Here is a 27,918-nt window from a genome sequence, read left to right on the forward strand (position 1 = left end):
GCATTTAGGCAGCCCAGCTTCCTAATCACAAGAGCAAAGCCGATAGTCCTCCTTGTCAAGGTAGGTTTTTCCCCCATCCCGGGTTCAATTTCTATCCCTTTTTCATTCCTTCATTCAGAAAGATCTTTCATCTAAAAATGTCTTGAGGGTGGCAGCACATTTTTCCCCTTAATATGTTCCTCTGGGACCGTACGGTAAAAATCTTGTTGGGAAATTTGTGTAGATCTAGAACGGTTATGTGTTGGAGCTCTCAATATGAAAGCTGCCAGTCCTTGAAATCCCAATTCAGCTCTCCAACCTACAAATTATATGGATGTTTCTAGTCAATCGCCGCTCTTCTGCAGCCCAGGACTAACAATCTGGTAATCACTGTACCATTTTGGTATTCAGCTTGCTGAAATAATATGTATGTGAATTGTTTTGAACCCTCATTAAGATTTTACCTTTTTTCTTTCTGAATTTATGCCCCCCCCCCTCTTTTAAAGATTTATATTCTCTGGTGTTATATAGCATCATATACCACATTTATATTTATAATTATCATATTTTAAGCAACTCGCAATTTTCATAACAGATAAAATGTATTTATGATATAAGAATATTCCACCTCAGAGTTATGTCTAGGACAAGTATCTGCAACACCTGACACAATAAAACCGGCTAGGAACCATGATCATGCCAAAGTATTATTTATCTGAACTTGACTGTGCAAACTTCTTAGGTAAACCCATGTTTGATTATCCTAGGATTTGGGATAGCTCCCAAGCCATAGGAATAAATGTGCATGTTTTTGCAAAAGAGACCTCCTTTGATCAAAGCTGCAATGATATCATTGCTGCTTTTGTTCCCTGCCATTATTTGGAGATATTTGCTCCTTTTGTTTGAATAATATTCTCCACCTATTAAAACATCAGATGGCATGAAGGACATAGCCGAGCAAATATATGTTGGTGAATATATATGTTTGTGTGAACTCATGTATATCGGAGATATCAGCAGCTACCATTGTAAATGCTATGAAATTGGAAAGAATAGAAATGCAGCTCAAATTTAGAGTATGGTAAATTATGAATTAGAAGGCCATTATTAATTCTAGATTCAGATCACTGCTGTCTCTACACCTTCTTCTAAAATACTGAGGGAATGTGTGACTTGGGCCCAGTCTAAGTCAAGAGAAGGAAAACTAGGATGCTCCAGATGTTTTGAGCTTTCCAACAATAGCAGTCTATATGGCTAAGGACAAGGGACTGTAACAGTCACAGCTCAATTTTTTAGAGCACACCAGGTTGTCTGCCTGCAGCACTGCCACGATTTACCCTCCACTACTGTACACTCATATTTTTATTTCCCACTTATGGGTATGGATGTGTATCCAAGCAGTCTGCAAGGGCATTGGGTTTATCATATATGCTCACAAACATCTACTGCTCTGAGGCACATGATCTATCCCAGGAGAGGCAGAATTAAAACACTTGCCATCTCACCACACAGGTGTACAGTGCACAACTGAGACTTGGTCTTTAACAAAATGAGTTCTTATATTCTCTATTGCAAACCATTCCAATCTGAGTCTATATTCTGCAACAGAGAGATAAACCCAAGTCAGTATTAAAACTAGTCTTATGCAATATCAGCATGTTTCTAAACATCACCAGAGAGTTTTGTGTATCTTTCAACCAAGACTGGTGTGGTTGCTAGGACATCAGCAAAGGGTCAAGTCTCCGTTGACATCCTCACTCAAATCCCAAGTAAGGAATCTCAACCAGTCTTTTTTTTTTTTTTGTCTAGCCTACTCTACCACTTTGTTCTGACAATAAAATTGGGATGAGGGTAAAAATTGTGTATGCCATTTGCCACTTTTTGGAGGAAGACTCCAGATAAACTAATCTGTAAAGCGAAAGACTCAGTTCCAGGCAGTTTATCAAGCCACGGACTGGTTTATTGGTTTACCATGCTCAACTACAACAGTAGTTTCTATCATTATCTTATTTTCAAATATTTCTTTTAATTAGTGTTTTTGATTAGGCTGGCATATCCTAATTTTATTATGCTGTCTGTTATAGACTTTCCCTGGAGATTTTGATTAATTTCATCAGTCATCCAGGGAAAGGCAAGCATTTTTATCATGGACTGTATGGGTGCTATCATCTAGAATTAATGAATAAGTTATTGCATACAAACCGGTAGTATATTAATAGCAGTGGCAAATAAATTTGTATCTCTGCTTACACTCGTACATAGACATATACTTGGCAATCTGTATATATTATGGAGTAAAGCAAATCTGAGTTTTTAAAACAAATTCTCCATGTGTAAACAAACTCCCCACCTTGAGCAAACTTCAAGCAATCTCTGAACAGATTTTTCTATTTCTGAAATAAATCATTATTTCAAATGAGTGTGGACCTGGCAGTTAGATTATCCAAATGATTCGATATTTGGGACACTATTTGGAAACAACTCAAACAAACTATTTTACAAATTTGAGAAGTAAATACTTTCTTTCTTTCTTTCTTTCTTTTTTTTCTTTCTATATTTTTTCTTTCTTTCTCTTTTTTTCTTTCTAATTTGAAGGGCTAGAAGGGAAAGGGAGGGGGGGGTGCTCTTTGGCCCATAGGAAATCAGTGACCCAGAGACATCTGCAAACGATTAGGACACAGACTTCAGGTAGCTCATAGGAACACGTGCTGTCCATATTACACTCTGCAAGTATATTTCCACAACTTTACTTCTGCAAATAAACAGTCTGGCTTGTCCTGCATTAGCAAGAAACTACACAAACAGGTAGAGAGAATGGCTGTTCTATTCTCTCTTCCAGTTCTGATGGATTTCTCGCAAGCCATCGCTTGGCCATGTAATTTGAACGGTTCCCTGGCAGTAATTTAACACGAGGCTGGTTTCTAAACAGAATATGGCTAGCTTTAACTTACTGTCATTTATTTATCTCTGCTATGAAACATCATATATAATTTTCACAGGATGTTAGCTTTGACGTACATGTCATAATTTAACAGCTGCTTGGAAAAGTATAAGAAAAATCAACACTGGGAGCAATAATAATAGTATAATGTAAAATAGACTGGTTTACAACATTGCTAACATAATTTAATTTTGAAACCGCTGGTAATTGCTTGTGTTGAGAGATTGTAGTAATTTCTTGTACAGAGAGGAATCAGTGTACTTAAGACTTAAATCACTTATCTGCAATTTAAGTACCCCTGAATTCCATAAGATTCAGTAGATATACATAAAATTTGTCCTTACCTATTCATGCATGAATATTGAAAAAGTCTATATGATAGACTCCAATAGAATTCTGAAAATAAACACAGTAAGGCTAAATAAAAAATATACTATGACTGAACTAGTAAAAGAAAAAAGGAAAGTCAGGGAAGATAAATTATAGTTTCAGCTTTTCTAATATGCACTTACTATGTGAGACTATTAATAGTTTATGCGATAATCAGCCATACCGGGGAAAGTGATTAAATACTTTGAAAGTCAGGGATCTCCCCCTTCAAACCAATAAAACTTTTATGAACATCATGTTGAAATCAACAAGGTTGAAGACTGTTGTAACAACCTCCCACCCACCCCCCTCCACTCCCCAGCAAGATTTAAACCTGATTAAGCTCTTTCGGGTGGAAAGGAACCAACGAGATTTAAACAGTAAAACTGAGTACCTTTCAACTCAGCAACTGCAATGAAATTATTCAGTCATGTAGGTGCAGATGTATTGATTGCGTATAAATAAATTCTCCCTTTTGAATCAAACAATCAAAATTCCTTAGTGTTTTTTTTTTTATTGTGAAAAAAATGCACTGGAATCAATAGAGCTTTGGGAAAAGGATGTTTTCCTGTTTGCTGTAAAGCCCAATGCTGAGGACTCCGCCAGAACTTAAGCTATTCAGATAATTTTGTGTCTAAAGGTCCTTGCTGGCTAAGGAAGTTCCTGCCCAGGTACACTCTGTGTGCACATGTGAACACACTCACTGGACCTCCAGTACACATAAAACCAGGCAGAGCTTTATCAGATTGTTCCCAACACAAATGGCAATAGGAAATATAATCCAGTTTCAGATGAATGCTTTGATAATCCATTGATTTTATCTAAATGAAAGGAAAATAAAAGTGTTCAACGTGATTTTGATTATCCTTCCTGAATGTTACACAGTCATCTTTGTTTAATAAAGGGAATCTGCTATTTTCATTGCCAGGCTGTTTTGAATGTGATGAATTCACACATTCTTATCAGAATAATTTCAATATGCCTAAATGGAAAGTAAAATGGATTAGAAATAAGCCAATATTTTCCAGATGCTTTGCTGTTCAACTGCTGTTAGGCTAAGCCAACATTCCCAGTGCAAAGATAATGAAGGCTATAGTTCAAAGCACCTGCCTGCTTCTGCTCACAAACCTATCTTTTACATTTTGTTTCCAAAACGTCCATGGGGAGGGAAGGAAGGAAGGAAGGAAGGAAGGAAGGAAGGAAGGAAGGAAGGAAGGAAGGAAGGAAGGAAGGAAGGAAGGAAGGAAGGAAGGAAGGAAGGAAGGAAGACTTAGGCAAGTGATTGTATGCATGTATTTTTTAAGCAAAAAGAAAATTCCAATGTGATGAATATTAAGAAAAATATTGTACTTCTCCCTTTCTACAATGTGCTTCGGATTCACTACTCATTCAGGGCAGAAAGCATGGTCAAGATGATTGCTTGGCATCATAGTTTACATCTTAGAACACTGGCCAAAATGCCCTAAATGGGAATTGTGGGAAATAATGAGATCAACAAAGATGGGAAAATATTTAAACAAACATTTTAAGCATATTTTAACCAGGGGGAAAATTAAAGAGTTTGTGTAGGGTGGGGGATTGACAGAATTTTGCATACCTATGTACTTGAACTTTTTTAAACATTCATTGAGGCACTGTTTGGCACCCTAAATTTTCATTGAAGAATTTTAACTGCATGCTAGCTTGAAGGCAACTTTTCATTCTAAAAAAAATAAATTGTAGCAAACCGGATTAGAATGAATTTATTAGTTGGAAGGGATATTTAAAGTCAGAATCCAGTACTCCTGTACAGGGCAGAAAACTATTAAACTGTCTCTGAAAAGTGGCCACCCAGTCCCCATTAAACTACTGTCAGCAGTGGGAAGTCAATGACTATTCCAGGAAGATGGCTCCACTATTTAATAGCTTAGAAAAATCCTTCAGCCTTAAGCTCTTTTCTTTTAATTTGGCCATTGGTCCATATCCTGCTTTCAGTTTCAACACAGAACACAATTTCTTGCCCATCACAGTGTTTCACATGGACCTCTACATGGAAAATGACCAAATGTGCATCATATTATAATGCAAACTTCTTTTGTGTGTAAGCCATGATGGTAGACATGGGCATATAAGAGGCAAAGCTTGTGTCACAACATCATGGCACACATTCCATTATTTTGACAGAATCTCAGTTTACTGGGACTGTTATATATTTGTAAATCACTGTCACCCCATCCTATCCCACTCAGTCTTTATTGTTATAAAAAGCCAAACTCCTTTCATAATTCTTCATAGGAACGAGTTCCAGATCTTCTATCATCCTTATAGCTTTTCTTTGAATTCACTCCAGCTTCTCCATATCCATTGACATAGCACTCCAAAATATGGTCTAGCCAGCAGCAAGTACAATGGAATGATTGCCTCTGGTGAACCAAATGCAATGATTTGGTTCATGCAAGTCAGGAGTGCATTCTCCTTTCCAGCTGTTGCATCACAGGGATGGCTCATGTTCTGCTGGCAGTACACTGGTACTCTTAGATTCTCCTCATTTGCACTGCCAAAAAAACCAAATAATTATGCTTTTCATGCTTCCTACCCTTAGGCTTGTCACAACTGAAAACCATCCTGTTTGGACACTGGTTTGGGCCTGTTAAGACTACTATAAGACTGGCAAGGTCATTTTTAATTGTGATACTGTTCTTTAAATCATTAACTAATCCTTCTAGATTTATGGCTTAAGCAGATTTGATAAACATCCCTTCCATTTCATCCTTCATTCCATTTATAAAGATGCTGAATAGCTGTGAGCCAAGGATGGGGATTTGGTGGGGATTTCACCAAATATTTCATTTCAAAATAATGCAGAACTATTTACTAGCACCCTTTGCATCTGACCTAGTAGTATTTAGCTGCATTTCTCTTTCTTGTCCCACAAGGATATCATGAGAGGGAAACACTACAGGTAGTCCTCAACTTATAACCATTCATTTAGTGACTGTTTGAAATTATAACAGTGCTGGAAAAAGTGACTTGTGATTGATTTTTTTTCACACTTACGACCATCGCAGCATCCCCATGGCCACGTAATCAAAATTCAAGAGACGGCAACTGGCATGTATTTATGAGGTTGCACCGACCCCAGGTCATATGATCATCATTTGCAACCATCCTAGCCAGCTTTCAATAAGCAAAGTCAATGGGGGAAGAAACCAGGTTCGTTTAACGACCACACGTTTCACTTAAGAACTGCAGTGATTTGCTTAACGGGTCTTAAAATGGGGCACCTGCCTTGCAAAAATGTTGGGATCAATTGCGTTAAACCGAGGACTTAGCTGTATAGTACCTTGGTTGACCACACTAATTACCTTGTCATTTAATAAGAAATAAAGCAGGGGTCCTCAAACTTGGCCACTTTAAGACTTGTGGACTTCAACTCCCAGAATTCCCCAGCCAGCCATGGCTGGCTGGGGAATTCTGGGAGTTGAAGTCCACAAGTCTTAAAGTGGCCAAGTTTGAGGACCCCTGAAATAAAGGAAGGCCAAGGTTCATCTGATATTGCCATATTTGTTCTTCAGAAATACATGTTAGTTCTTGGGAATGGTAGGTTTTTTCCCCCTCATATTGAGGGTTCCTTGGTGCTCTCTGAGTTTGATTGTGCACAATTCCCATCATCAGAGTGCACTTAGTTTGGGTAATGAAATGTCTGCAAGAAAACAACCAAGCTCAGAGAGCACCAAGGGCCCCTTGTTTCAATCCTAAACTACAAATATTCTCCTGTATTTTCTCATACTGCTTGACTATCTATTCTTGCACAGGACAGGCATCAGATTAATTTGTTTGAGCTCTTCTGGAGCCTCACCACCACTAGCAGCCTTTTTCTCCTTTTTGTGTATGAAGAGCACATGTGCTCTTCCCTTCATTTCTGTAGCTCCCAAGTTTTCCAAGGGTTTTCAGTGATCACAAGTGGCAGTTCTAAGATCACTTTTACCAGGTCTTTCATAAACCTGGAATATAATTCATCTGTTCCTCGATACGCACATTTATATAAGATTGCGATGTGGGTTCTTTCCATATTTTAGCAATTCTGAACTGTTTTTTCTTTTTTCCTTTCCTGAATCATGTGAGGAAGAGTTTTATTTTATTTATCCATTTAAACCATTTATATAGCCACCCATCTTTCAGCCATCCTTGGGCAACTACCAATCAAAGAAAAAAAACTACAACTAAAAACATTAATTATCATGTTAAAGACTATAAAACGCAACCAGTTAAAACATAAATCACTGAAAAATAACAAAAATCTGGTGAGGATTCCGAGAGAAGACAGATGCAAAGAATACGTTAAGCAACTCTGCCTTTTCCACATTACCTGATATTACTTATCTAACTTTTTTTTTATGTAACAGATTAATAGCTTGCTCGACACCATTTATTTTGCCACTGTATAACTTTATTTTGAAATAGACAGAAAATCAGGCAGAGATAGAGAAATATGGGCAGATAAGTAACAGATATAAAATATCATAAAACTAATACATTCTAAAATAACAGGGACTTGTCCACGTGGTCTCCAGGAGTCAAAACGTGATTCAAAGTTACAGATATAAAGTATATTTCATTTTCTAATGGATCATTAGAATCTTATTTTATTGTAAGAAATTTCATACCCATTTTCTAATCAAAATCTATGTGGTTCTGTTGAGCTTTCAGCTAAAAATATTTGTTTGACAGAGCTCATTTTATTAAATAAGACTATAAAATAGTAAATAATGCATTAAATTAATGCTATGGATATTATAGCAAATTAAAACGTGCACTTTAAAATCCAGATTTTGGATATGGCGCAATTCCATGTATAAAATTACAGTCCAAGAATGGCTTCCAATTAAAATTAAATGCTATATTGGATTTACTTTTCAAATAGAAAGTTATTCTACACATCAAAACATACTTCTACAATTTAATTAACCATTCTTCCAAAGACAGAATCAAAGGATTTTTATTGGAAAAGGGTATAGAATTCTTGCAGCTGCTACAATGCCAATTCAGTATATTTTGAAAGGATATATGTTTTAGTGAAATTTAGTAAGAAAATCTGAGGTTGCAATGGGATTGCAACTTTCAGAATTTGTTCCATTTTTTAATAAATCATTTTCTGATATTATTAGGTTTTATAATGTTATTACATATGAAAAAAGGATACAACTTACTTATATTTCCAAAGTTTTTTTAAAAAAATAATTATTCATTTTAGCAATCCAATCTAAAGTGATAGACCAATTGTAAAACATCTTATAACCTCTCTAAGAAAAAAATGTTCCTTCAGATTTATTTTATTAATATGCCCTCCCCAAGCATTTCTTCTTAAATTGTTTTCCTCTCCACATTAACCTCATTTAAAATTTTAGCCTTCCTAATTTCCATTTGTGTTCATCTAGTAAGCTCTTTATTCATCCACATAGACATCTTGAAGATTTTCTCATTTTTTTTTCAGGATCTCCTCTCCTTTTAACTTATGGTTTAAGAAATTGTAACAATAGAATACCTACACTGCACCTGAAGTCAATAAATTCAGTCTCCCTGAAGGCCGAGATACTTGACTAACTAATCTCAGTTTGTGGCATTTTTGGCGCTCTCCAAACTTGGCAGTTTGTTTGCAGATGTTTTATTACCCAACTAGGTAACCTCATCAGTTTCTTCTGACCTTGTTGTCTTGAAGTCCTCCATGAACTTGTTGCTTTTCTCTAAGGTGTCTATCTTCCAGTATTTCTCTGTCAGGACTAAATCCAGAATTACCGACTTTTTATTTCTTCCGTGTCTGCAAAATGAAGTTGTTAGCAAGAGAGATCAGAAATTTTTTGAGCCTTCCATGCTTGGCTGAGTTAGTTTTCCATCAAGTTGGTTGAAGTCTCCCATTATTGCTGTACCTTGTGCTTTTAAGAACTTGACAGTTGGTTTTAAAAGGCATTTATTGTCCTAGTATTCTGCCTGGGTAACTGTCTGTAGTAAGTTCTCACATTAATATCCCTTTTGTTTCCTGCTCATTTTAATCTTAAAGGAGGAGGTGAGAAGATATATATTTCTTCAGGTATGGGGATTTCTCACCTCCTCCCTTTTTGCTGGATCTATTTCTTTTGAATAGGTTGTATTCATCAATTCTACTTTCTAATCCTGACTCTCATCCCATTATCTTATGTGATAATTATCATTTTTATATGATAACTAACACATTTGTTTTCCATATTAGGACTTTTAGTCCCCCACTCCCACCCCATTTGTTCTATGGGCATTTGTTTACAAACATTAGAGACTGGCAATGTTATTATTTTCACTATCATGTTTTGAAGATTTCCGATACCGTTTCCTGTTTCATACTTCCTTATCACATGCAACCACATTCCTAGGACTCAGGACTTATTTTTTTTCTTCTCCTGCTCGGGTTTAGTTTAAATCCCTCCAGATGAGGTTTGCATGGCTCTTTCCAAAATATCTTTTTCCCTCTCTTTATGAGCTTCCTAAGAGTCTTTTCTATTACTCTTTTAGGACTCTTTCAAGCATCCTATCATTCTTGGTGACATCTTTTTAACCTGTTGGTACCCTTTTCCTATTTTCTCTGTTTCTAGATAACTTTATGTTCCCTGTTCTTCTCACAAGGCTCATTTTTCTGGGCTTCTGTGCAGGAATTGTGGGCTCTTCCATCTTTCTAGATGAGACATAAAAAAAAGGCCTCCTTCCTCCAGTAAGGAATCAAGACTGCATTGCAACAGGTACATTTGGCAAGAAAACAATCATGCCTAGCAACTAGCAAGTTCCTGCTGTTATTGCCTTAATATTGCCTTTTGACTTGTTCCTCCCTTCACTAAATTCCATCATAAAATTCCCGGTCTGTTCTGCTCATCAAGAAGTCCACAAGACTACTGGCTGAGACTACTATAGCTAAAGACAATCATGATAGGGTACACTATAAGCCCTTGTTTCAAGAAACATAGTCCCAGATCCAGCAAAGACATTCATAAAAAGTTAGTGATATCCTTTTAGTTCAGTTTTAGTACAATATATATAAAATGTGTATTAAAGAATCAATGTTGTCTATTTGTTTTATCCAATTCATCATTTTATGGCACAAATTCAGTTAAACCATAGTGTGGAATAAATTATCTGTATTAAACATCTATGCAAATTTCAAATAGCTGACAAATTTATTATTTATAAGCAGGAAAGCTTCAGAAAATAGGATAAACCGATAGATAAATTTTACTAAACCTCTGTAAGTTAGCTATTCAGTTTCACAAGTGCATATTGCCATCACATGTAAAAACAAGAAATGCTGGAGAAAGCATATTGATTTATCTCAATGTCTGATAATTTTCCTGTTCTAGATATCCTTTAAACCATTTAGATAATGTACAGCTCCTATACACTCTGACAAAAAGGCATTAGAACTGTTCAAAAATCCTCAATAAGAAAGTTTTATGATAGAATCAGTGTGATGTTATAACTCTTACACATCAGTCTTACGGGAGTTCTGATTTGCTTACAAGAAGTTGATTAAAAATCCCTCACTAGCTCTTTATTTACCTTTCTACTGACTATGTCTGTTTCATGCTGAGATCCCTCCTCACAGAAAGAACTTATGCATACCTACTCACAAGTAAATTCCTACAGAGCTCAAGGGAGATTTCTCCCAGGTAAGCGAGTACAGGGTTATTTCATAATTTTTCCAAAAAACACCATTTAAATATAATGCAGTAGTTTGTTTAACAGTAAATAGTGAAGTTGTTTCTTTTGAATTAACTAATGTTGTGCTTTTTTTCAATATTTCAAAATCATAATTTTGCAGAAGTGCAAACAAATTGGTAGCCATACTGTGGTATTGTGGAAGAGATATTATAATAAATATGTAACTATATCCTGTTATTAAATTTGATCTTTAATTTTAAAAGAGAGGTTTTTTTAAAAAAATCTTATTTAATATAATACAAAAACATTTATTGAATATAACAAAACAAGTAGTACAATAATTTGGGGGATTGATACACTTTCCAACATGGCTGGGAATTTTGGAGATTAACAAATTGGGAGATTGCAATACAAAGTAGTGTTTTTTAAAGAATGAATCAAGAATTGTGACTCTTTTCTCTAAATGTATAAAATCAAGAAACATAAAACTTCTTGTTTTATTTGTGTATCATTATATGTCCACAGAAATGCAACTTATTTATATTTCTTAAAAATAAATACAGAAAAAGCTAACAAGAGGATCAGGTTTTAGAAGCATAATTTTAATGGGATTACAAATTGTTGGAAATTGTAATTATATTCCAGTGCAAATTAAATATCTTTCAGTGCAACAGTAGTAAAATGTTTAGCATGCATCATCTTAGTGAAATTATTAAAGGAAAAGTCTTTCTTAATCTTTTTTAAGCTAATCATATCTTAAACTGCCAAAATGGCTAAGAAAATGCATCAAAGAAATAATTTCCACAAGTAGGCTTTTTTAGGTGTTAATTGTTGCATACTAGAATTTCTTACAGAAAAATTTACTTCTGTAAGTAAATTCAAAATTTTAAATTAGTCCACTTTGCTAATTTTCTTACATTCAGAATCTGCCTCCTTGGGCAGCTTTTGAGAATACCTAAACATAGTATGTATTGCATAGATAGGCACACATGCATATATGTATGTGTAAATGTGCATGTACATGTACATGTACAAATCGGGTAACCATAAATCATTACTCCCTAATTTCTACACCAAAATGCAAAATAAACAAAAAAATCACTTTTGCTATATTGTCAAACTTGTGGTAATGGATATTATGACTGAGCTAGACTTTCAGGCCTTGCAAGACAAATAGCCACAATGGATGGGAAACAAATATTCCACATAGTGGAACTTGCAAGCTTAAATCAGAAGTGGACAAAGTTGCACGGGCTAGTTGCACTAGCCCGTTAATCAAAACCAGGTAGAAACTCCAAGTTAAACTCCAAGTAAAGTTAAATGGAACAACAACAGAAGGCAGATGAGTCAATGGCTCACTCACCCTACTCCACCAATAGGCTTATTATACAGATGGTGGTCCAAGAAATCATTGCTCTTGATTCAGAATTTGAACACTAATCTCTCGAAATAGCTATTAAAGCCAGGCCTCGTCAAAGACAACCATTTAAAACAGGGGGAGAAAGGGAAATGTCAGGAATAAGGGGATCACAGTGAACATAAAGCATTGCAATGTGTTTTTTTTAAAAAAATATCAAATTTAAAATTATTCCTACAATTAAATTCCTATTAACTATTACATGTTAAACTTATGGGTAGTCAAAAACTGTTGGCAGCTTACTGCCCGTCATCCAGAGATCAGTTGATTTCCGATGTCTCTGTGATCACCCTTTGATTTCTCCCACAATTAGATAGATAGATAAACCTTTATTGTCATTTTTTAGTGTGGGCACAATGGCACACATTAAAAACGAAATGTAGTTGCTGGCTCTCAAAGTGTACACATGCATAACACACCTTTAAGCATACTATGTACAACATAGCAGTCACCAGATGTAAAGCTTGACTTGAAGGTGTCTTTACCCTTTTGATTAGCTAGAGCTGAACTTAAGGAAGGGACTCTACCTGAAGCTCAGCCAAACAAAGGATGGGCAGGATCTCATAAAAAGAAATCATTCTATAATAGATAATTTCTGTAAGCCTAGCGACCCCAGGCAGCCAAATTTTCTTCACTATAGCAAAGCACAAAGAGCACTTGCTCACTCACTGTCTATCTCTCTGATGGCTGGCAAGATATAATTGGTGAGCTTCTTGCCACTGCCTACTAAAACTGGAGTCAATTCTGTTTATAATGGTGTCAACTGTGAAAAGCATAACAGCCGTTCCACGGTTTCAAGAAAGATTTTAGCTCTTGCTCCTTTTTCAGGAGAAACTGGAACAAATATCTGCTCTTCTTCTTCTTCTTCTTCTTCTTCTTCTTCTTCTTCTTCTTCTTCTTCTTCTTCTTCTTCTTCTTCTTCTTCTTCTTCTTCTTCTTCTTCTTCTTCTTCTTCTTCTTCTTCTTCTTCTTCTTCTTCTTCTTCTTCTTCTTCTTCTTCTTCTTCTTCTTCTTCTTCTTCTTCTTCTTCTTTCTTCTTTCTTCTTTCTTCAGAAACAGGGGAACAAGGGAGATTAGGATCTACAATATATTCCTCTTCTGTAACCTTCTTAATTTGGAACTATTAAAAGTATCTAATAGAAACAGTACCCCCTTCTTGGAAACCTTTAAAAACTTCCCTCTGTGCGCAAGTCAATCACGGCCTTTGAATTTCCCTCCAGTATTTCTAGGCATCATCTTCCCTGGGGTGGGTGGAATAAATAAAACATGATAAAAGGAACCGACGTGGGTAAAACGCCTTTGATAAAAAGCAACTGAACGGATTAAAGGCGAGCTTTTCCAATAACAAACAAACAAAAACAAATACCCCTATCATATATTTTATTTAAAAGTGGATTTGCGCGGTTTGGAAAACACTCGAGGAAATAAAAGGGTGTTATTTTATCTCCGGGGTGGTTTTTTTGGGGTTGGTGGGGTTGGTGGTGGTGAAATTCGTTAGTTGGGCGAGATGTGCATAAAGCAAAAATCCAGGGTCCTCTCCCCATAGTGTGCCCTGCGTGTGTGCGTGTGTTTCGAAACGGCTTCCAGCGCGCCTCTAAAATAGAGGGTGGGGGGGGGCTCCTGCCTTTGATGTCTCCAGAGCGGGGGCTACTACAGTTCTTAGAAAAATCAGGTTTCCTTCCGCGGCGGCTCAGAGAGCCCCCAGCTCCCCACCGGCATCGCCCCACCAAAAACTTTCCTCGCGCCTCTCTTCGCGGTTGTGTTCCCCCCCCCTTCTCCCCCCTTCTCCCCCCTTCTCCCCCCTTCTCCCCCCCCCTCCCCAGCGCCGGCCGGCTGTCTGGCTCTCTTTTGCTTCAAACCTTCTCGCCGCTTCGTCACCGCAGGTTTGCGGGTGACATCACGCTTTGCAAACAGCAGCTCGGGGCCCCGAAAGCTCAGCGCGCCCAAGGCAAAGAGCGGGACGCCTTGCAAAAAAAAAGTTTTTGGGAATCGCGGGGGAGGGAAGGAGGCGGCCGGGGCGGAGGGGGGGGTGTGAGGGAGGAGGCTGCTGGACTTGCAAACCCTGCAAGTAACTCCAGAAACGAGCTCGTAACGCAGCCCGGGATGCGAACTTGTGGCACTTCGCAGGGACCCCCCCACCAAGGCGGCGTCGGGTTTGCCTCTGGCGACAGCGACCCGCTTGGACCTTGGTTGGCCTGATCTGCACCCGGAGGGGGTCCTAACCATCCCTCTCGACCCCCCGGTAGCGCGACAGAGAAGCGCTTCGAAAACTTTAGGGTAGCAACGCGGTCGAGGATAAAGCCGCCCGCCCCCTCCTCCTCCCCCCGCGCCGCTTTTTTGAAAATGCAACTTCTCAGAAAACTCTTGATACTTTCCCCTTATTTCCAAACTGGCTTTAAAAACACGGGAATAAAAGGGGGAGAATCAAAAGAAAACAGCCGTTGCGATCAATCTCCGCAGCCATCGGGAAATCCAAATATAAAGCACTGATAATGGTACCTCTCTCTCTCTCTCTATCGAATTGGTGTAGTGTAGGGTATGATTCCAACACCCATTTTTATTATTTATTTATTTTATTTATTTATTTATTATTTTAATTTATATACCGCCCTTCTCCCATAGGACTCAGGGCGGTTCACAGCATATTAAAAACAAATAATAAACACAAAATACAAAAAATTACAAAATACAAAAATACAGAAAATAAACCCCGATAAAAGCCAAATTAAAACCAAATATTACAAGCTGTGTTTCGAATTAAATACTTTTAAAATTATCCCTGTTAGTGTTATCCCTCAATCTTATTAAAATGAAGTTTACGGGTGGGTACAAATATAGACCCACAGACAGGGATGGAGATGTGATCGCGATAATATTGTTCCTGCTTTGGGGCAACTGATATTTTTAGAACGAAGAACGTTAGCCTTACTTAGTTGATTGCTTCTCATAGCGTCATCCAACGAAACATTTTGTTTTTGTTTATTCCTGCCTATTCGGCATAAACGTGCAAAGCCACCTGGTTTTCCCGATCTCTTAATTTTCGACAAAGTCTGATTTCCCCCCCCCCCCCCGTTTTGTTTTCCGGAGGATGGGGGAAAGAAGAAAGAAATGTTTTTAGTTGGACAAAAGTGAAGCTTTTTGCCCCGCCGAAGAAGCCCTGGACAATAATTCTTCCTTCCAGTCTCACAACCATCTTCTCCGTTAAAGGAAAGTTGTTTGTGCCCCAGACTCGTAACAAAAACAAGAGAGTTAGTCCTAAATGCCATCGGGAACTAAGAGAGGCTAAGATTGAAACCGAATGCAATAATTAATCGCTGGCAAATATGGTGCCAAATAGATCATTTATTTCACTCTGAACTAGGGAGTGAAATGTACTGTTAAATGTTGCAAAAAATATACAAAGCGATAGATTCACTTCATGGGTGTTTCCCCCCCCTTGTGAAAGCTTCCCCCTTTCCTCTCCCGCTAATTATTGTTAAATATATTGGGGGGCGGGGAGACACTACTATATTGGCGTGGTGGTTAAAGAAACAGCTCTCACAATTTATATTCTGTACCTCAATCCTTTTAAAACATTTTTTTCCCATCTAGAATATCCAGTCGGGTATTAGGATCATTCAGTCCGCGGTGAGATAAAAACACAAGATTCTCCTAAATACAAGTGGCCTTTGGGAACGACCTAGCAGCACAAAAGCTACAGGGGTGGAGGGAAAAGGAGAAACCGAGGTTCGAGGCAGACAACTGGGAGTTGGAACTGCGCGCGGATTCATCAGAAAGGCCGCGGAGTCAATGCAGATCGCCTTTTACGGGGATATATATTTTTTTCTCTTTAAACTCGGAACTTAAGTAAACTCTCGCCCCAGTTTGGACATGGAGCGAAGAGCGGAGCGCAGATCAAACAGCAGACAGGACGCTCAAACAGGGCAACCTCTTTCATATTCCCCTGTATTGATGTTAATGACGATCATATTACAATGGGAATTGTGATACTCTAATCATACGATCGTGTGAAACGACTTTTATTTTTATTTTTATTTTAAAAATGCACCTAAGAAACCAACTTTTGCAGTCTGTGAAACGAATTAGCTAACCAGGACAATCTCAGACTGCAGCGTCTCGAAACGGAGCATCCCTCTTAAGAAAAATCCGGTTGAAACGTCCCCGGGTTGATTCAGGTTGGGAGAAGTTAAGATCTGCAGGCAAATTGCGGGCAGACAGTTGCTTCACCCGTTCCTTCGCCCTCTTCTCTCCGCATTGGAGGAAATGGCTGCGCTTATTCCTTTCACCCTCGCCTCACTTTGCGCACTGAGGTAGGGAGAATGCATAAGCATCTTTTGGCAACCGTTAGGGATTGGATTTTAAAAATGTCTTTCCTTCAAAAAATTCGGGGAGAGACACATATCTAATAATAATAATAATAAAGTTGGAAGGGACCTTGGAGGTCATCTAGTCCAACCCCCTGCTCAGGCAGGAAACTCTGTACCATTTCAGACAAATGGCTGTCCAGTCTCTTCTTAAAAACTTCCAGTGTTGGAGCATTCACCGCTCCTGGAGGCAGGTTGTTCCACTGGTTAATTGTTCTAACTGTCAGGAAGTTTCTCCTTAGTTCTAGGTTGCTTCTTTCCTTGATTAGTTTCCATCCGTTGCTTCTTGTCCTGCCTTCAGGCGCTTTGGAGAATAGCTTGACTCCCTCTTCTCTGTGGCAGCCCCTGAGATATTGGAACACTGCCATCATGTCCCCCCTCGTCCTTCTCTTCATTAAACTATGTGATACTTCACCATCTATTCTGGCAAGTGAGACCCACCGAGGTCAGCCAAACATTTTCCACCTTATTATTGCACTGCGTTTCGTCAGAATCATTTCTCCAGTTTCTTCACTGAGATTTACTCCGAGGTTAAGTACGGCCGTCTCCACCGGGGACCCCGCGTGTCTCCCATGTTTCCTACTGATGCGCGATTGTGCATCAATATTGCGCATACCTACGTCGCAGCCTTAATTGCAAGGCGGGTACATGGTAAATGGATGATAATGCAAAAGAAGCAGTTGTTGCACATCTGGGAAAATTCTGGGCGGTGGAAGCGGAGAAGTGATTTGAAGTAGTAGGAGCGAGGGGGAAGGTCTGCGCTCCGCATAAGCGCCACTGCCACCTTTGTAAATCTCTTTGAAAACAAGAACTACCCTGTTATTCTAAAGCCTTTTGATAGGTTTATCATTTGCATTGACTTTAATGATTTCATTAATTTCATTCTTGAATCACTAACGGGGCAAAGGAAAATATATGAGATTGAAGGCTGACTGATGAAATCGCCAGAGACTTAATCCGCGTTTTAGGGTGCGCGGGAGGGGTGGGGCGTGCTCTGCCTGCGTACGAGTGTGCGTGTGCGCGCTTTTAACAACCTTCAAGAAACATCTTTTAACTTAAAGCACCGGGGCGGTTAGTTTCTGAGCCTATGGCGCCCCCTCTGGATGGAAGTGTGAATTACACTTTATCTGCCGCAAAGGTGATTTGTTTATACTGTATAGAAATAACTGTTAAATTCCAAGAAGAAAAAAAAAACGAGACTGAAAGGAGAGTGGAAAAAGCGCAAGCCAAGCCAAGGAAAGGCGCCTGTCCTCCCAGGCAAGGCAACATGACAGCTAATGGTTTAAAGAATTGACAATGAGGGAAGCGCCCATCGCCGACGGGCTCCCTAAAAGTCCTTGCCTTTGCAGAGGATGCCCACGTTGTCTTTCGATGAAGGGGCGATTATATCAAGAGGCCAATCCATCACCCAGTGCACCCCAGTGCATCTTGACTGCTTGGTTTTACTCTTCCGCCTCACTTTCCCGGACGCTGCACTGACAACTTAATCGTCTGTTCAGTGGCATACTTTTCCTCTTCTTCTTTTAGAAGAAAAAGGAACGGAAAGCACTGTCCCCCTCCCCCCAAAAAAAACATTAAAAACGACTCGAGATTCCGGGGATTAAACCTTAATTTTAAAAGCTCACAAATTCACGCATTACAGATTCCCATTCAGTAGGAACCTCTGAAATCAGCGACGACTATGGTCGCTTTTAAAACTAATTTAGTAAAAATGTTGGCCTCTCTTAGAGAAGGAGGTGAGGGGGAAGAGTATGAGAGAGATATACATAGGTCTGAAGTTTGTCAATACGTTCAACAAGTAAACTCAGATCTTCAATAGAAAGGACTTTGCTTAAAAGAAGAAATAACTGCGCCTCTGATTAAGATATATCCCCCTTTGCAAGCGTATTCTTTTCCTATTTCATAAAAGTTTGCAGTCCGCGCTCTGGGCCGTTTAACTCAATCCTACCGGATCCAAAGGAAGGTTAATTCCCACGTTAAATCAGAAGTCTAACCTTAGATATACCTGTTTTTTTACTTTACAAATGCTTAGTCAACACAGTCTGAAAGGGAAGTCTTGTCATATAAGAGAACATTTTTGATAACATCGTTTAGGGAAGATTGAGCTGTCATTTAAACAGTATTTTTTTTTAAAAAAAGAAAAGGGGCCATTAACCTTACTTGCACAAAGCGGGATAGGGGGCTTTAAATGCTAACCGCTTGTTTAAAAGGTTATGCTAAATGACTAGAAAAACGTCGCCTTACTTAAGCAGTATCTAGCTCGATTTTCTTCCTCTCACCCCCCCCCCCACCATAGCCGCCCCCCCCCGTCCCGTGAACGGCAGCTTAGCGCGTCGCCTCCTTCTTCGCCTTGAAACTTTTCAGCACGAGTGAAGTATGAAGATGAGCAAAATCAAAACAAAACCCTCCCATAGGAGAAGTGAGTCACAAAGCACTGACTGGGGGGGGGGGGAGGAGGAGGAAGAGGAGGAGGAGGAGAAGGGTGAGAGACGGAACGAACTAAGTTCTTGCTCCGAGCAAACGGGAGAGTGGGTTTTGCTGCTCCGTTTGAGTGGAAGCGAGGCGTGCGCTAGAGATGTCAAGCCCTTCCTTCCCCCTGCGAGCAACCCCCGAGATCTGCTTCAGCCGGTAGAGAGAAAAAAAGGCAAGGAGAAATTTACTCGGAGGTATCGCAACTATCGCAACAGTTGGAAGTACAAAGACCCAACGGCAGCGTGCGACCAACTTTTCCTCTCCCCCCCCCTCCTCCCTTCGCCTCGGCGCCCCCCTCCCTCTCCAGAGGGAGGAAAAAACTTTTCCAGCCAATCAACGGCGTGCCAGCCCTTCCCAGCAAGGGCTGCCATTGGCGTTTCTACGGCGAAATAGCAGAGGCAGAGGTATTTATTAAAGAGAGGCGCAGTGAGCGTTAGCAGAGCCGAAGTTGAGCCTTAAAAGTAGGCGATCCGGGGAGCCTTACGACTTTTCGCGCGCCCCCCTCCCGCCTCCTTGCTTCCCCCACCACCATCAGCTGAGGAATTCGTCTCCCTTCTTTCAAAAGGGGTGGAAAAAAAAATATATTTTTCCCCCCCCTCCACCTCGTTCAACTTCGCCCGCCGCCTCACCAAGCTCCGCTTCCAAGCTTCCGCGGACGGGAGCGGCAGCTCGTCCACATGTCCGTTTCTTGAGATCCGTTCTGCTCAAGCGGCGACTTCGGAGGCAGCGCGCCCGCCAGCCGAGTTTCTGCAAAGACGCGGCTTTTCTCGCGCGCGCGGGCGCCAGCGAGCGAGCGAGCGGGCGAAACAGACGCTCGGCCTGGGCGCGCGCGCGGGGCTTTTCCTCGCCTCCTTCCCAGCTGTCTTATAAAGAGGCGCCGCTCTTGCCGCTTGCTTAAGCCCCCTTTCCCCGTTCTCCTCCCCACCCCTCTCTCCCCTCCGCCTCGGTTATTTTTTATTATTATTATTATTATTCCACCCCCCGCCCGTTCATATTTTGGCTTCCGCCCTTTTTCTCGCATGAATCTCCTCGACCCCTTCATGAAGATGACCGAAGAGCAGGAAAAGGGTCTGTCTGGCGCTCCCAGCCCGACCATGTCGGAGGATTCCGCGGGGTCTCCCTGCCCTTCGGGCTCCGGCTCGGACGCGGAGAACACGAGACCCCAAGAGAACACCTTCCCCAAGAGCGACCAGGACCTGAAGAAAGAGAGCGACGAGGACAAGTTCCCGGTGTGCATCCGAGAAGCCGTCAGCCAGGTCCTCAAGGGCTACGACTGGACCCTGGTGCCCATGCCCGTCCGGGTGAACGGATCCAGCAAGAACAAGCCCCACGTCAAGCGCCCCATGAACGCGTTCATGGTGTGGGCTCAAGCGGCTCGGAGGAAGCTGGCAGACCAGTATCCGCACCTGCACAACGCCGAGCTGAGCAAGACGCTGGGGAAGCTCTGGAGGTAAACGGGGGGGGGGGGGAGAGAGAGAGAGAAAAGCCAGGCTGGGGCGCCCGGGTGGGCGAGGGCAGCCGAGGAAGAAGCGGCTCGGGGTTGCTCCCAGCAGAAAGGGCGCGAAGGCTTGCAGGCTCGCCCGGCCCGAGCGCGGGAGGGGCGGAGGAGAGCGAGGGCGAAGGGAAGGAGCGCTACGGCGGCTGGCTGGGCCCGGCTTGGGTATCACGAGGGACGCCTTGCAGGAGCGAGGGCCGAAATCGTGCGTGGCTGGAGCGCAGCAGGCCAACTTTCGAGTCTGACGGCAGGAGACGGGAACTGGGCAGGAAGGCGGCGAGCACTAGGCGCACAGGAGTTCTCCGGGCTTTGCCGGAGACTCGCTTTTTTCCGACAAGGGGATCTGGGGCGAAACCTTGCCCTCTTCTCCTCCTCCTCCTCCTCCTCCTCCAGTCGAGTTTTAGTTTAGGGCCGGAGCGGAGGGACAAAGATGGGATGAGAGCCCTGCGTTAGAAGAGAAACCGCTGAGGGAAAAAGATGGGAATGCTTTAGACAAGAACATTGTGGAATCTCTCGCTTACAGTGTTTCTCAACCTTGACCAGTTTAAGGCATGTGGACTTCAACTCCCAGAATTCCACAGCCAGCATTGCTGGCTGTGGAATTCTGGGAGTTGAAGTCCACATGCCTTAAAATGGTCAAGGTTGAGAAACACTGCACTAGAAAGACAACAAGATCAAGGCTTCGTGAAAGCCTGGCTTTTTATATCCCTGAACAGATATAAAAAATATCCCTTAAGATATAGGAAGAATACTCCGAAAAGCATGTTGTATGTGTCCAGCAAGTCTTCTCTGTTTAGATATTTGGCTTACCTGTTGGGGGGGGGGGGAATGACAAAGTTAAGCCCTTGACATAACTTGAGCCCTTCTCTGGAGAAAAACAGGAGCAGCACGTCTTGGGTGTAATGATGATTGGCAAGAATTAGCAAGTGCCAACCAATAAGAAGTTGGCCCAGAAGGATGACTAGCAAGAGAAACGTGGGGTGGGGAGGCAGGAGAGAAGAGAAAGTGAGTCAGCTGGCTGAAGCATAAGCTAATGACTTGCAAAAAAAAAAGGCTAAGGGGAGCCACTTCTGTGGATGCAGAAAGCTTGGGGTGAGTTTAGATGTTAATCCCCCAAATGCCTAGAGGAATCCTGGTGTCTGAGCTGTGGCTGAAGCTGCTTATGTGCATGTGTCTACACAGCGTTGGAGTGGGGTGAGAAAAGAGGACAGTTGCTGTCTTGGGTCTTCTTTCTTATGGGAAAGAGAGCAGGGCCCCAGAATGATTGAAAGAATTGCTGAGAAAAAATGAAAGGAGTGGTCCGAATCTTTTTTTTTTTTTTTTTTCCAAGAGGCTTTGGAGAAGTTTGCAGTGTGTTTCTACCCAGAGGGTTATGCGGGAATAGCAGAATGCTAAAGATTGCCTTTCCTGGTGCCTGCCATTTTATGGTGGATTTTATACACCTTATGTTTTGTCCTCTGGATTGTCAGAAGTTCATTTTACCCAAGTTTGAGGCTTCTGACAGCTGCCTGCAAGGATGCTGGCCTAGTGGTGCAGCAGCAGAATGTAGAGTAAATTTCTAGCAAAGCAAAGGTGCTCTAAGTAGTAAAATCAGGAAGCTTAAGCTTTGGGTAGAACTTAATCAGCCAATGCATGGCTTTGCTTAATTGCTCAGGTTATTGAATGAGAGCGAGAAACGCCCATTTGTGGAGGAGGCTGAACGCTTAAGAGTGCAACATAAAAAAGACCATCCAGACTACAAGTACCAGCCACGAAGGAGAAAGTCAGTGAAGAACGGACAGGCTGAGCAAGAAGAAGGATCGGAGCAGACCCACATCTCTCCAAATGCTATCTTCAAGGCCCTGCAGGCAGATTCGCCCCAGTCTTCATCCAGCATGAGTGAAGTACATTCACCTGGAGAGCATTCTGGTGAGTGTGCCATCTTCCCCTCCTTGTAGAAGATGAGGAAGATCATCCCGTGTAGACAAGTCTTCTGAAGAAGACTATCTGTAAGATACTCCAGTTACCAGTCTGTTGCTTTTCTGGAGCAGTTTGTCAAGGAAATACAAAAGAGCTAGATGGCTATTGGGAAAAAGCAATGGCTTTTGTGTAGCTACAAGACAGGTCTTCAAATAATATTACCCATCAAACCGATGAGAATTAGATAGTCGTAGGTTGTCCTGAAATATTTCAGTATCAAATTAATTGCTTCCCTAAGCCATTCGACCAGTAGTACTAGTCTTAATTTTCATATTGGTGTATTACTACCCACTATAAACTATGAACACCTATTATTGTGGCCTTATAAAGCAGCCAGTTTTCAACTACATGCAACAATCTGCATTGGTACTTCATTCTTATTGGCAAGCTCTCCATCGTCTCCTTTGCATCCAGCCATAGTTAATCTTTAGCTAAGTTATCACTGCCATGCAACACCTTCTGCTCATTAAAAGTGGCCGCTGGTGGGAGCTTTATGGCCCTCTGGCTGTGCCTGTTATCAGAAAGGAAAGAGACCCAGGTGTGGCTTGCTTGCCATGTGACTTCAAAGGCATCAAAGAGAACCTGTTCCCTTTGTAACAACTACTATCTCCTTTGTATTCTTTACAGGGCAATCTCAAGGGCCACCTACTCCTCCTACCACTCCTAAAACAGATGTCCAGCCTGGTAAGCAGGACCTGAAGCGGGAAGGTCGCCCACTGCAAGAAGGAGGAAGACAGCCACCCCATATTGACTTCCGAGACGTGGACATTGGGGAACTCAGCAGTGATGTCATCTCTAACATTGAGACTTTTGATGTTAATGAGTTTGACCAGTATCTCCCGCCCAATGGCCACCCAGGAGTTCCAGTCACCCATGGCCAGCCTGGCCAAGTCACCTACACAGGCAGCTACGGGATCAGTAGCACCACAGCTACCCCAGCAGGCACTGGGCATGTCTGGATGTCCAAGCAGCAGCAGCAGCCACCACCGCCTTCTCAGCAGCCACCCTCCCAAGCTCAGCCACAACCACCACCCCCACCGCCGCAGCAGCACACACTCACCACCCTGAGTAGTGAACCAGGTCAGCCTCAACAGAGGACACATATTAAGACCGAGCAGCTCAGTCCCAGCCATTACACTGACCAACAGCAGCATTCACCTCAGCAGATCAGCTACAGTTCCTTCAATCTCCAGCACTATGGCTCTTCCTACCCGACCATCACTCGCTCCCAGTATGACTACACAGACCATCAGAGCTCCAATACTTACTACAGCCATGCTGCCAGCCAGAGTTCCAGCCTCTATTCTACATTCACTTACATGAACCCCACCCAGAGGCCCATGTACACCCCAATTGCAGACACTACGGGGGTACCTTCCATTCCTCAGACCCATAGCCCACAACACTGGGAACAGCCAGTCTATACACAGCTCACCAGACCATAAAGCTCTGAAGGATGGTGTCAATTCCCCAGACTTATAAAAACATTTTTTAAGCTAAAAGTGAATGGAAGAGAGGAAAAAAAAATATCTCAGAAATGCATTGTGCACTACAAGACCCCTTCAAAACTGACCAGATTATTCTCAGTCAAGAAACATTCCACGATGGACTAAATCCTTTGATTTGAAGGCAGTTTTTTATTTTCTTCAAACAGCCAGCTTAGCTTGCATAGGTATGAACTTGTTAATTATTTTTTAACAATAACTAAAAACAAAAAAAATGAAAACATTTAAACTCAAAAGTATTCCTCTGTGAGGAGTATTCTCTATTTTAAATATTTTTAGTATGTATTGTTTATGATTTGTTACCAATATGGGATTTATACGTACTTGTTTTTAGAGAAACTTTTAAAAACTGTTTTTTTCTTTTTTTGGGGGGGGGGGACAGTTGAACCACACTTAGCAAAAGATTATGCCTTAGCTTTTTTCCCTGCTGTCAGAGGTATTTTTCTATAGCTAACTGATACTTTTAGAGACTAAAATGTGTGCATTAAAAATCAAGGAAAAAAAAATTGGGGGGAAGGAAATAAGTGCTCATTAACACGATTGTGGGAATTTGGAAAGAGACTTTTATTTTTCTAGCATGGAAATAAAATATGTTGAGAGAGAAAAGAATTAAAGAAAAAGCAAGAATACCTTGAGCCTTAAAGTAACACTATCAGACGCCTTAAAGAAAAATCCTGTGAAATCTTCCAAAAGACTTGCACAATTATTTTTTCCCCTGCCAAGGGAAAATATGGAATTCCCAAGAAGAGAGTTTTAAAGGTCTGAAACTTTTTAATTATTATTATTTTATTTGCAACGACAAGCACCAAGTTTGAAAGCCAGAACCAGCATTCCCTACCTTGACCCCTTTTCTTCAGCTTCCAACACCAGGCCAACATTTGTGAGACAAATGAGGTCACTCATAAAACCAGGAGCCTTCCCTGTAAATTGCATGAAAAACTAGAATTCTTTATCCCATGAAGACAGCTTACAAAAGAAGGAGAAGGGAATGACACAGGGACACCAGCTTTAGCAAGGTTCATGGATGACAGTAGTAGGTGGTTTTTCTTCTTTTAAAATTATATATATTTATTTTGTGAAAAAGATGTTTTTAATCGAGGTTTTTTTTTTCAATTCCCCCCCTTCCATATTAGAAATCTTTGTAATGTAAAACAGAAATACCAGCATCTTACTCAGAGGGTATATGGTGCCTAATTGTTAAATTATGGTCTAAATCAATAACCCTTTATTTTATTTATCTCTCAGTCTTTTTGTATTTTATTATTTCTTCAGAATGTGTCTTAGGTTTGTACAAATACCTGGCTCCTATTTGTCTTTCTATCTTTTCTATTTCTTTGGTAAGAATAAACTGGAAAGCTTTTTCTGTTTTTCTCATTGTACAAACAAAGCATGGCTAATTAGTGTATCACTGAGTTATTTCTGCCTGAATACTTTTGGACTCATGATTTGGATCGGACTAAATTAATGCAACAGTATGGTGAGCACAGAAGGTAAGAGTGGACTGAACCACTCTTTCGTTTGTGAAAAATTCCCCAAGTTAAAGCCAATCAGCAAACCTTCCTTTACATGCGGATGTCTGACTTGTGGGGATTTCATTTTGCATGGAGGAACATTTAACAAATTCCCTAAATTGCTATCCAAAATGGTCCAATCCACCGTATTGCCTTAAGGTTCCACCTCTTTATTCTTTTGTCTGGATAGGCCTAGGCTTATTCTGCCCAAGTGATGCAAAGCAACAGTGAATGTAAACTAACAACGCAGGAAGTGGCACATTTCCATTATTTATCTGTCTCTTGAAGGGGCCGGAGAAATGAATGGGTGCTGCTGGAACCACCAGACAGCCTTTCACTTCATTTGGGAGGAAAATTAGAGAAAGCGACACTGGTGAACTTGTGGCCAAACAGTTAAAATACTGCTTTTGGAAAAAGTTAGCTAACTTTTTTATTTTAAAATGTTATATTTGTTAATTATTTTATAGGGAATTCAGTAGAAGAAAAGCTTAAAGCACTCTTATAATATGGTATCTTTTCTACTATATTTAAAAAAGCAGATCTCTTGAAAGTATTTCTGTAACTTAAGTAATGTCCTTTCAAAAAGATTAGTTTTAGATAAAAACAGTTTTTCAGTCATTTTGTTTGCAAAAACCCTTTGGGTCTCTGTAAAACTTATCCTTTTGTATATTATTGTTTGCAATAAATACACATTGTATTAAACTTGGAATGAAAGAGCTATTTTAGCTGCAATTCTGGAAGTGATCTAAATGACCTTAGTGAAGATGCATTGGTGACCTAATCTATATTCAGTATACTGAAAAATCTAGTGCATACTGTTCTGACCAAAGTCGACTTTGGAGTGTACAGCACCACCTATCTACAACTCTTTAAAGCAACTGCATCTTTTTCTGGGAACACATGATTTGGAAAAGTCACAACTGGTTTAAAGAGTAGAAACAGGTGTTACATTCTTCATAGCAGTTTTGGAACTGGGTCTAGAGTACTTGCACAACCCTATTCTATAATAACATAGCTATCAGACTCGAATCAGTTTACAAATTATCACAAATATAGCTAACCAACTTTTCTGGATTGATGGTCTGTTTAGATGTGTTGCTTGCTAATTCTCTTGCCAAAATAAATGGAAGAAATCATAGTGTTCCAGGACTTAAAACTACCGGAGGTTTTATTTTCCCTGTTTAAATATTACAGCATATTGTTTCTTACACAACCTGAAAATATCATTTTCTTTTCCACACATGATTTTTGTTACAATAGATTAACTTAGTTGTATTGTCTTCCGAATGCACAGAAATACCTGACCAGTTCCAACATCTTTGACCAAAGAGTATTGTTCTAAAGGAATTACAAAAAAAAAAAAAAAAAGGCTGAATGCTTCAAGATTCAACTGAATTTAAAAACTATGTAATACAAAATTTGGAACATTTGCTGGGCCTTATTTAAAATGGCTAAGGAAATATGATTTGGAAACAAAACAAGTTAAAAATTGTATGATTAAATGGATTTAGCACTGAGAACAATATGCACAACGGGAATTTCAGTGGAATAAAAAAATAGTAAATATCACACTTAGCGAAAACTGGTATGAAGCATTGCAAATAATATACCACTCCAATATGGATTGTTAAAAATGGTAATACATTTTCTAAAAAAAAAACCCTGGAAAGTGTAATAATCAGGTTGGATCTTGCCCTTATATTAATGGCAATGTAGTAAAACCCAAGAAATTTACAAAAAGATCTATAACAGAATGAAACATTCTAAAAGTTGAATTTCCTTTCTAACTTGCAATCTTTCTATTAAATATTACTAAAATTTATTTTTACAGAGCATACTGAGTTATCTTTGTACATGCCAACAGCATCTAGGATATCTTACAGTTCTCATTAGAAAATGCATATAGTTTCTATAGCAGATAAAGAGCAAATACACATGCTTAATTGTCTAAGATAGCTTCACATTTTAAAAATAAATCTGACCCAAAATTTAATTTAATATGAAAACTATGTCTGGACTATAATTCTATCCATGGACTTGTACCATATCTGAAGTCTAGGCTTGTCTTATTTAAGATGATTTTGTAAACCGAAATAGATTTTTTACAAGATAAGACTAATTTTTCACTTTAACTTCATTAATCAGTTTTAATAACGATATTTTCAAAATGATGTAGGATATTTAAATCTCTGAGGGAGATGGGCAGTTTAGAATAGGAAATATAAATATTTAGATCTAAACTTTAGT

At 40.3% G+C, this 27,918-nt stretch overlaps 1 protein-coding gene across 2 annotated transcripts; it reads left to right on the top strand.

Annotated features, from left to right (window-relative positions):
- SOX9 (SRY-box 9) lies at positions 1-26,387 on the top strand. Of its 2 annotated transcripts, XM_015811091.1 has the most exons (4): positions 1-60; positions 20,248-20,651; positions 22,351-22,604; positions 23,283-26,387. In XM_015811091.1, exons 2-4 carry the CDS (start codon positions 20,248-20,250, stop codon positions 24,098-24,100), a joined length of 1,476 nt encoding a protein of 491 aa, XP_015666577.1. In that variant the 5' UTR covers positions 1-60; the 3' UTR covers positions 24,101-26,387. The 2 variants fall into 2 exon arrangements, with proteins under 2 accessions (XP_015666577.1, XP_015666576.1); XM_015811090.1 differs by lacking the exon at positions 1-60 and having other exon boundaries at positions 20,221-20,651.
- Positions 26,388-27,918: the final 1,531 nt, after the last annotated feature.

This window comes from Protobothrops mucrosquamatus, unplaced genomic scaffold, assembly GCF_001527695.2.
Source record: "Protobothrops mucrosquamatus isolate PMUCROS unplaced genomic scaffold, P.Mucros_1.0 scaffold30, whole genome shotgun sequence".
Classification (NCBI taxonomy): Eukaryota; Metazoa; Chordata; class Lepidosauria; order Squamata; family Viperidae; genus Protobothrops; species Protobothrops mucrosquamatus.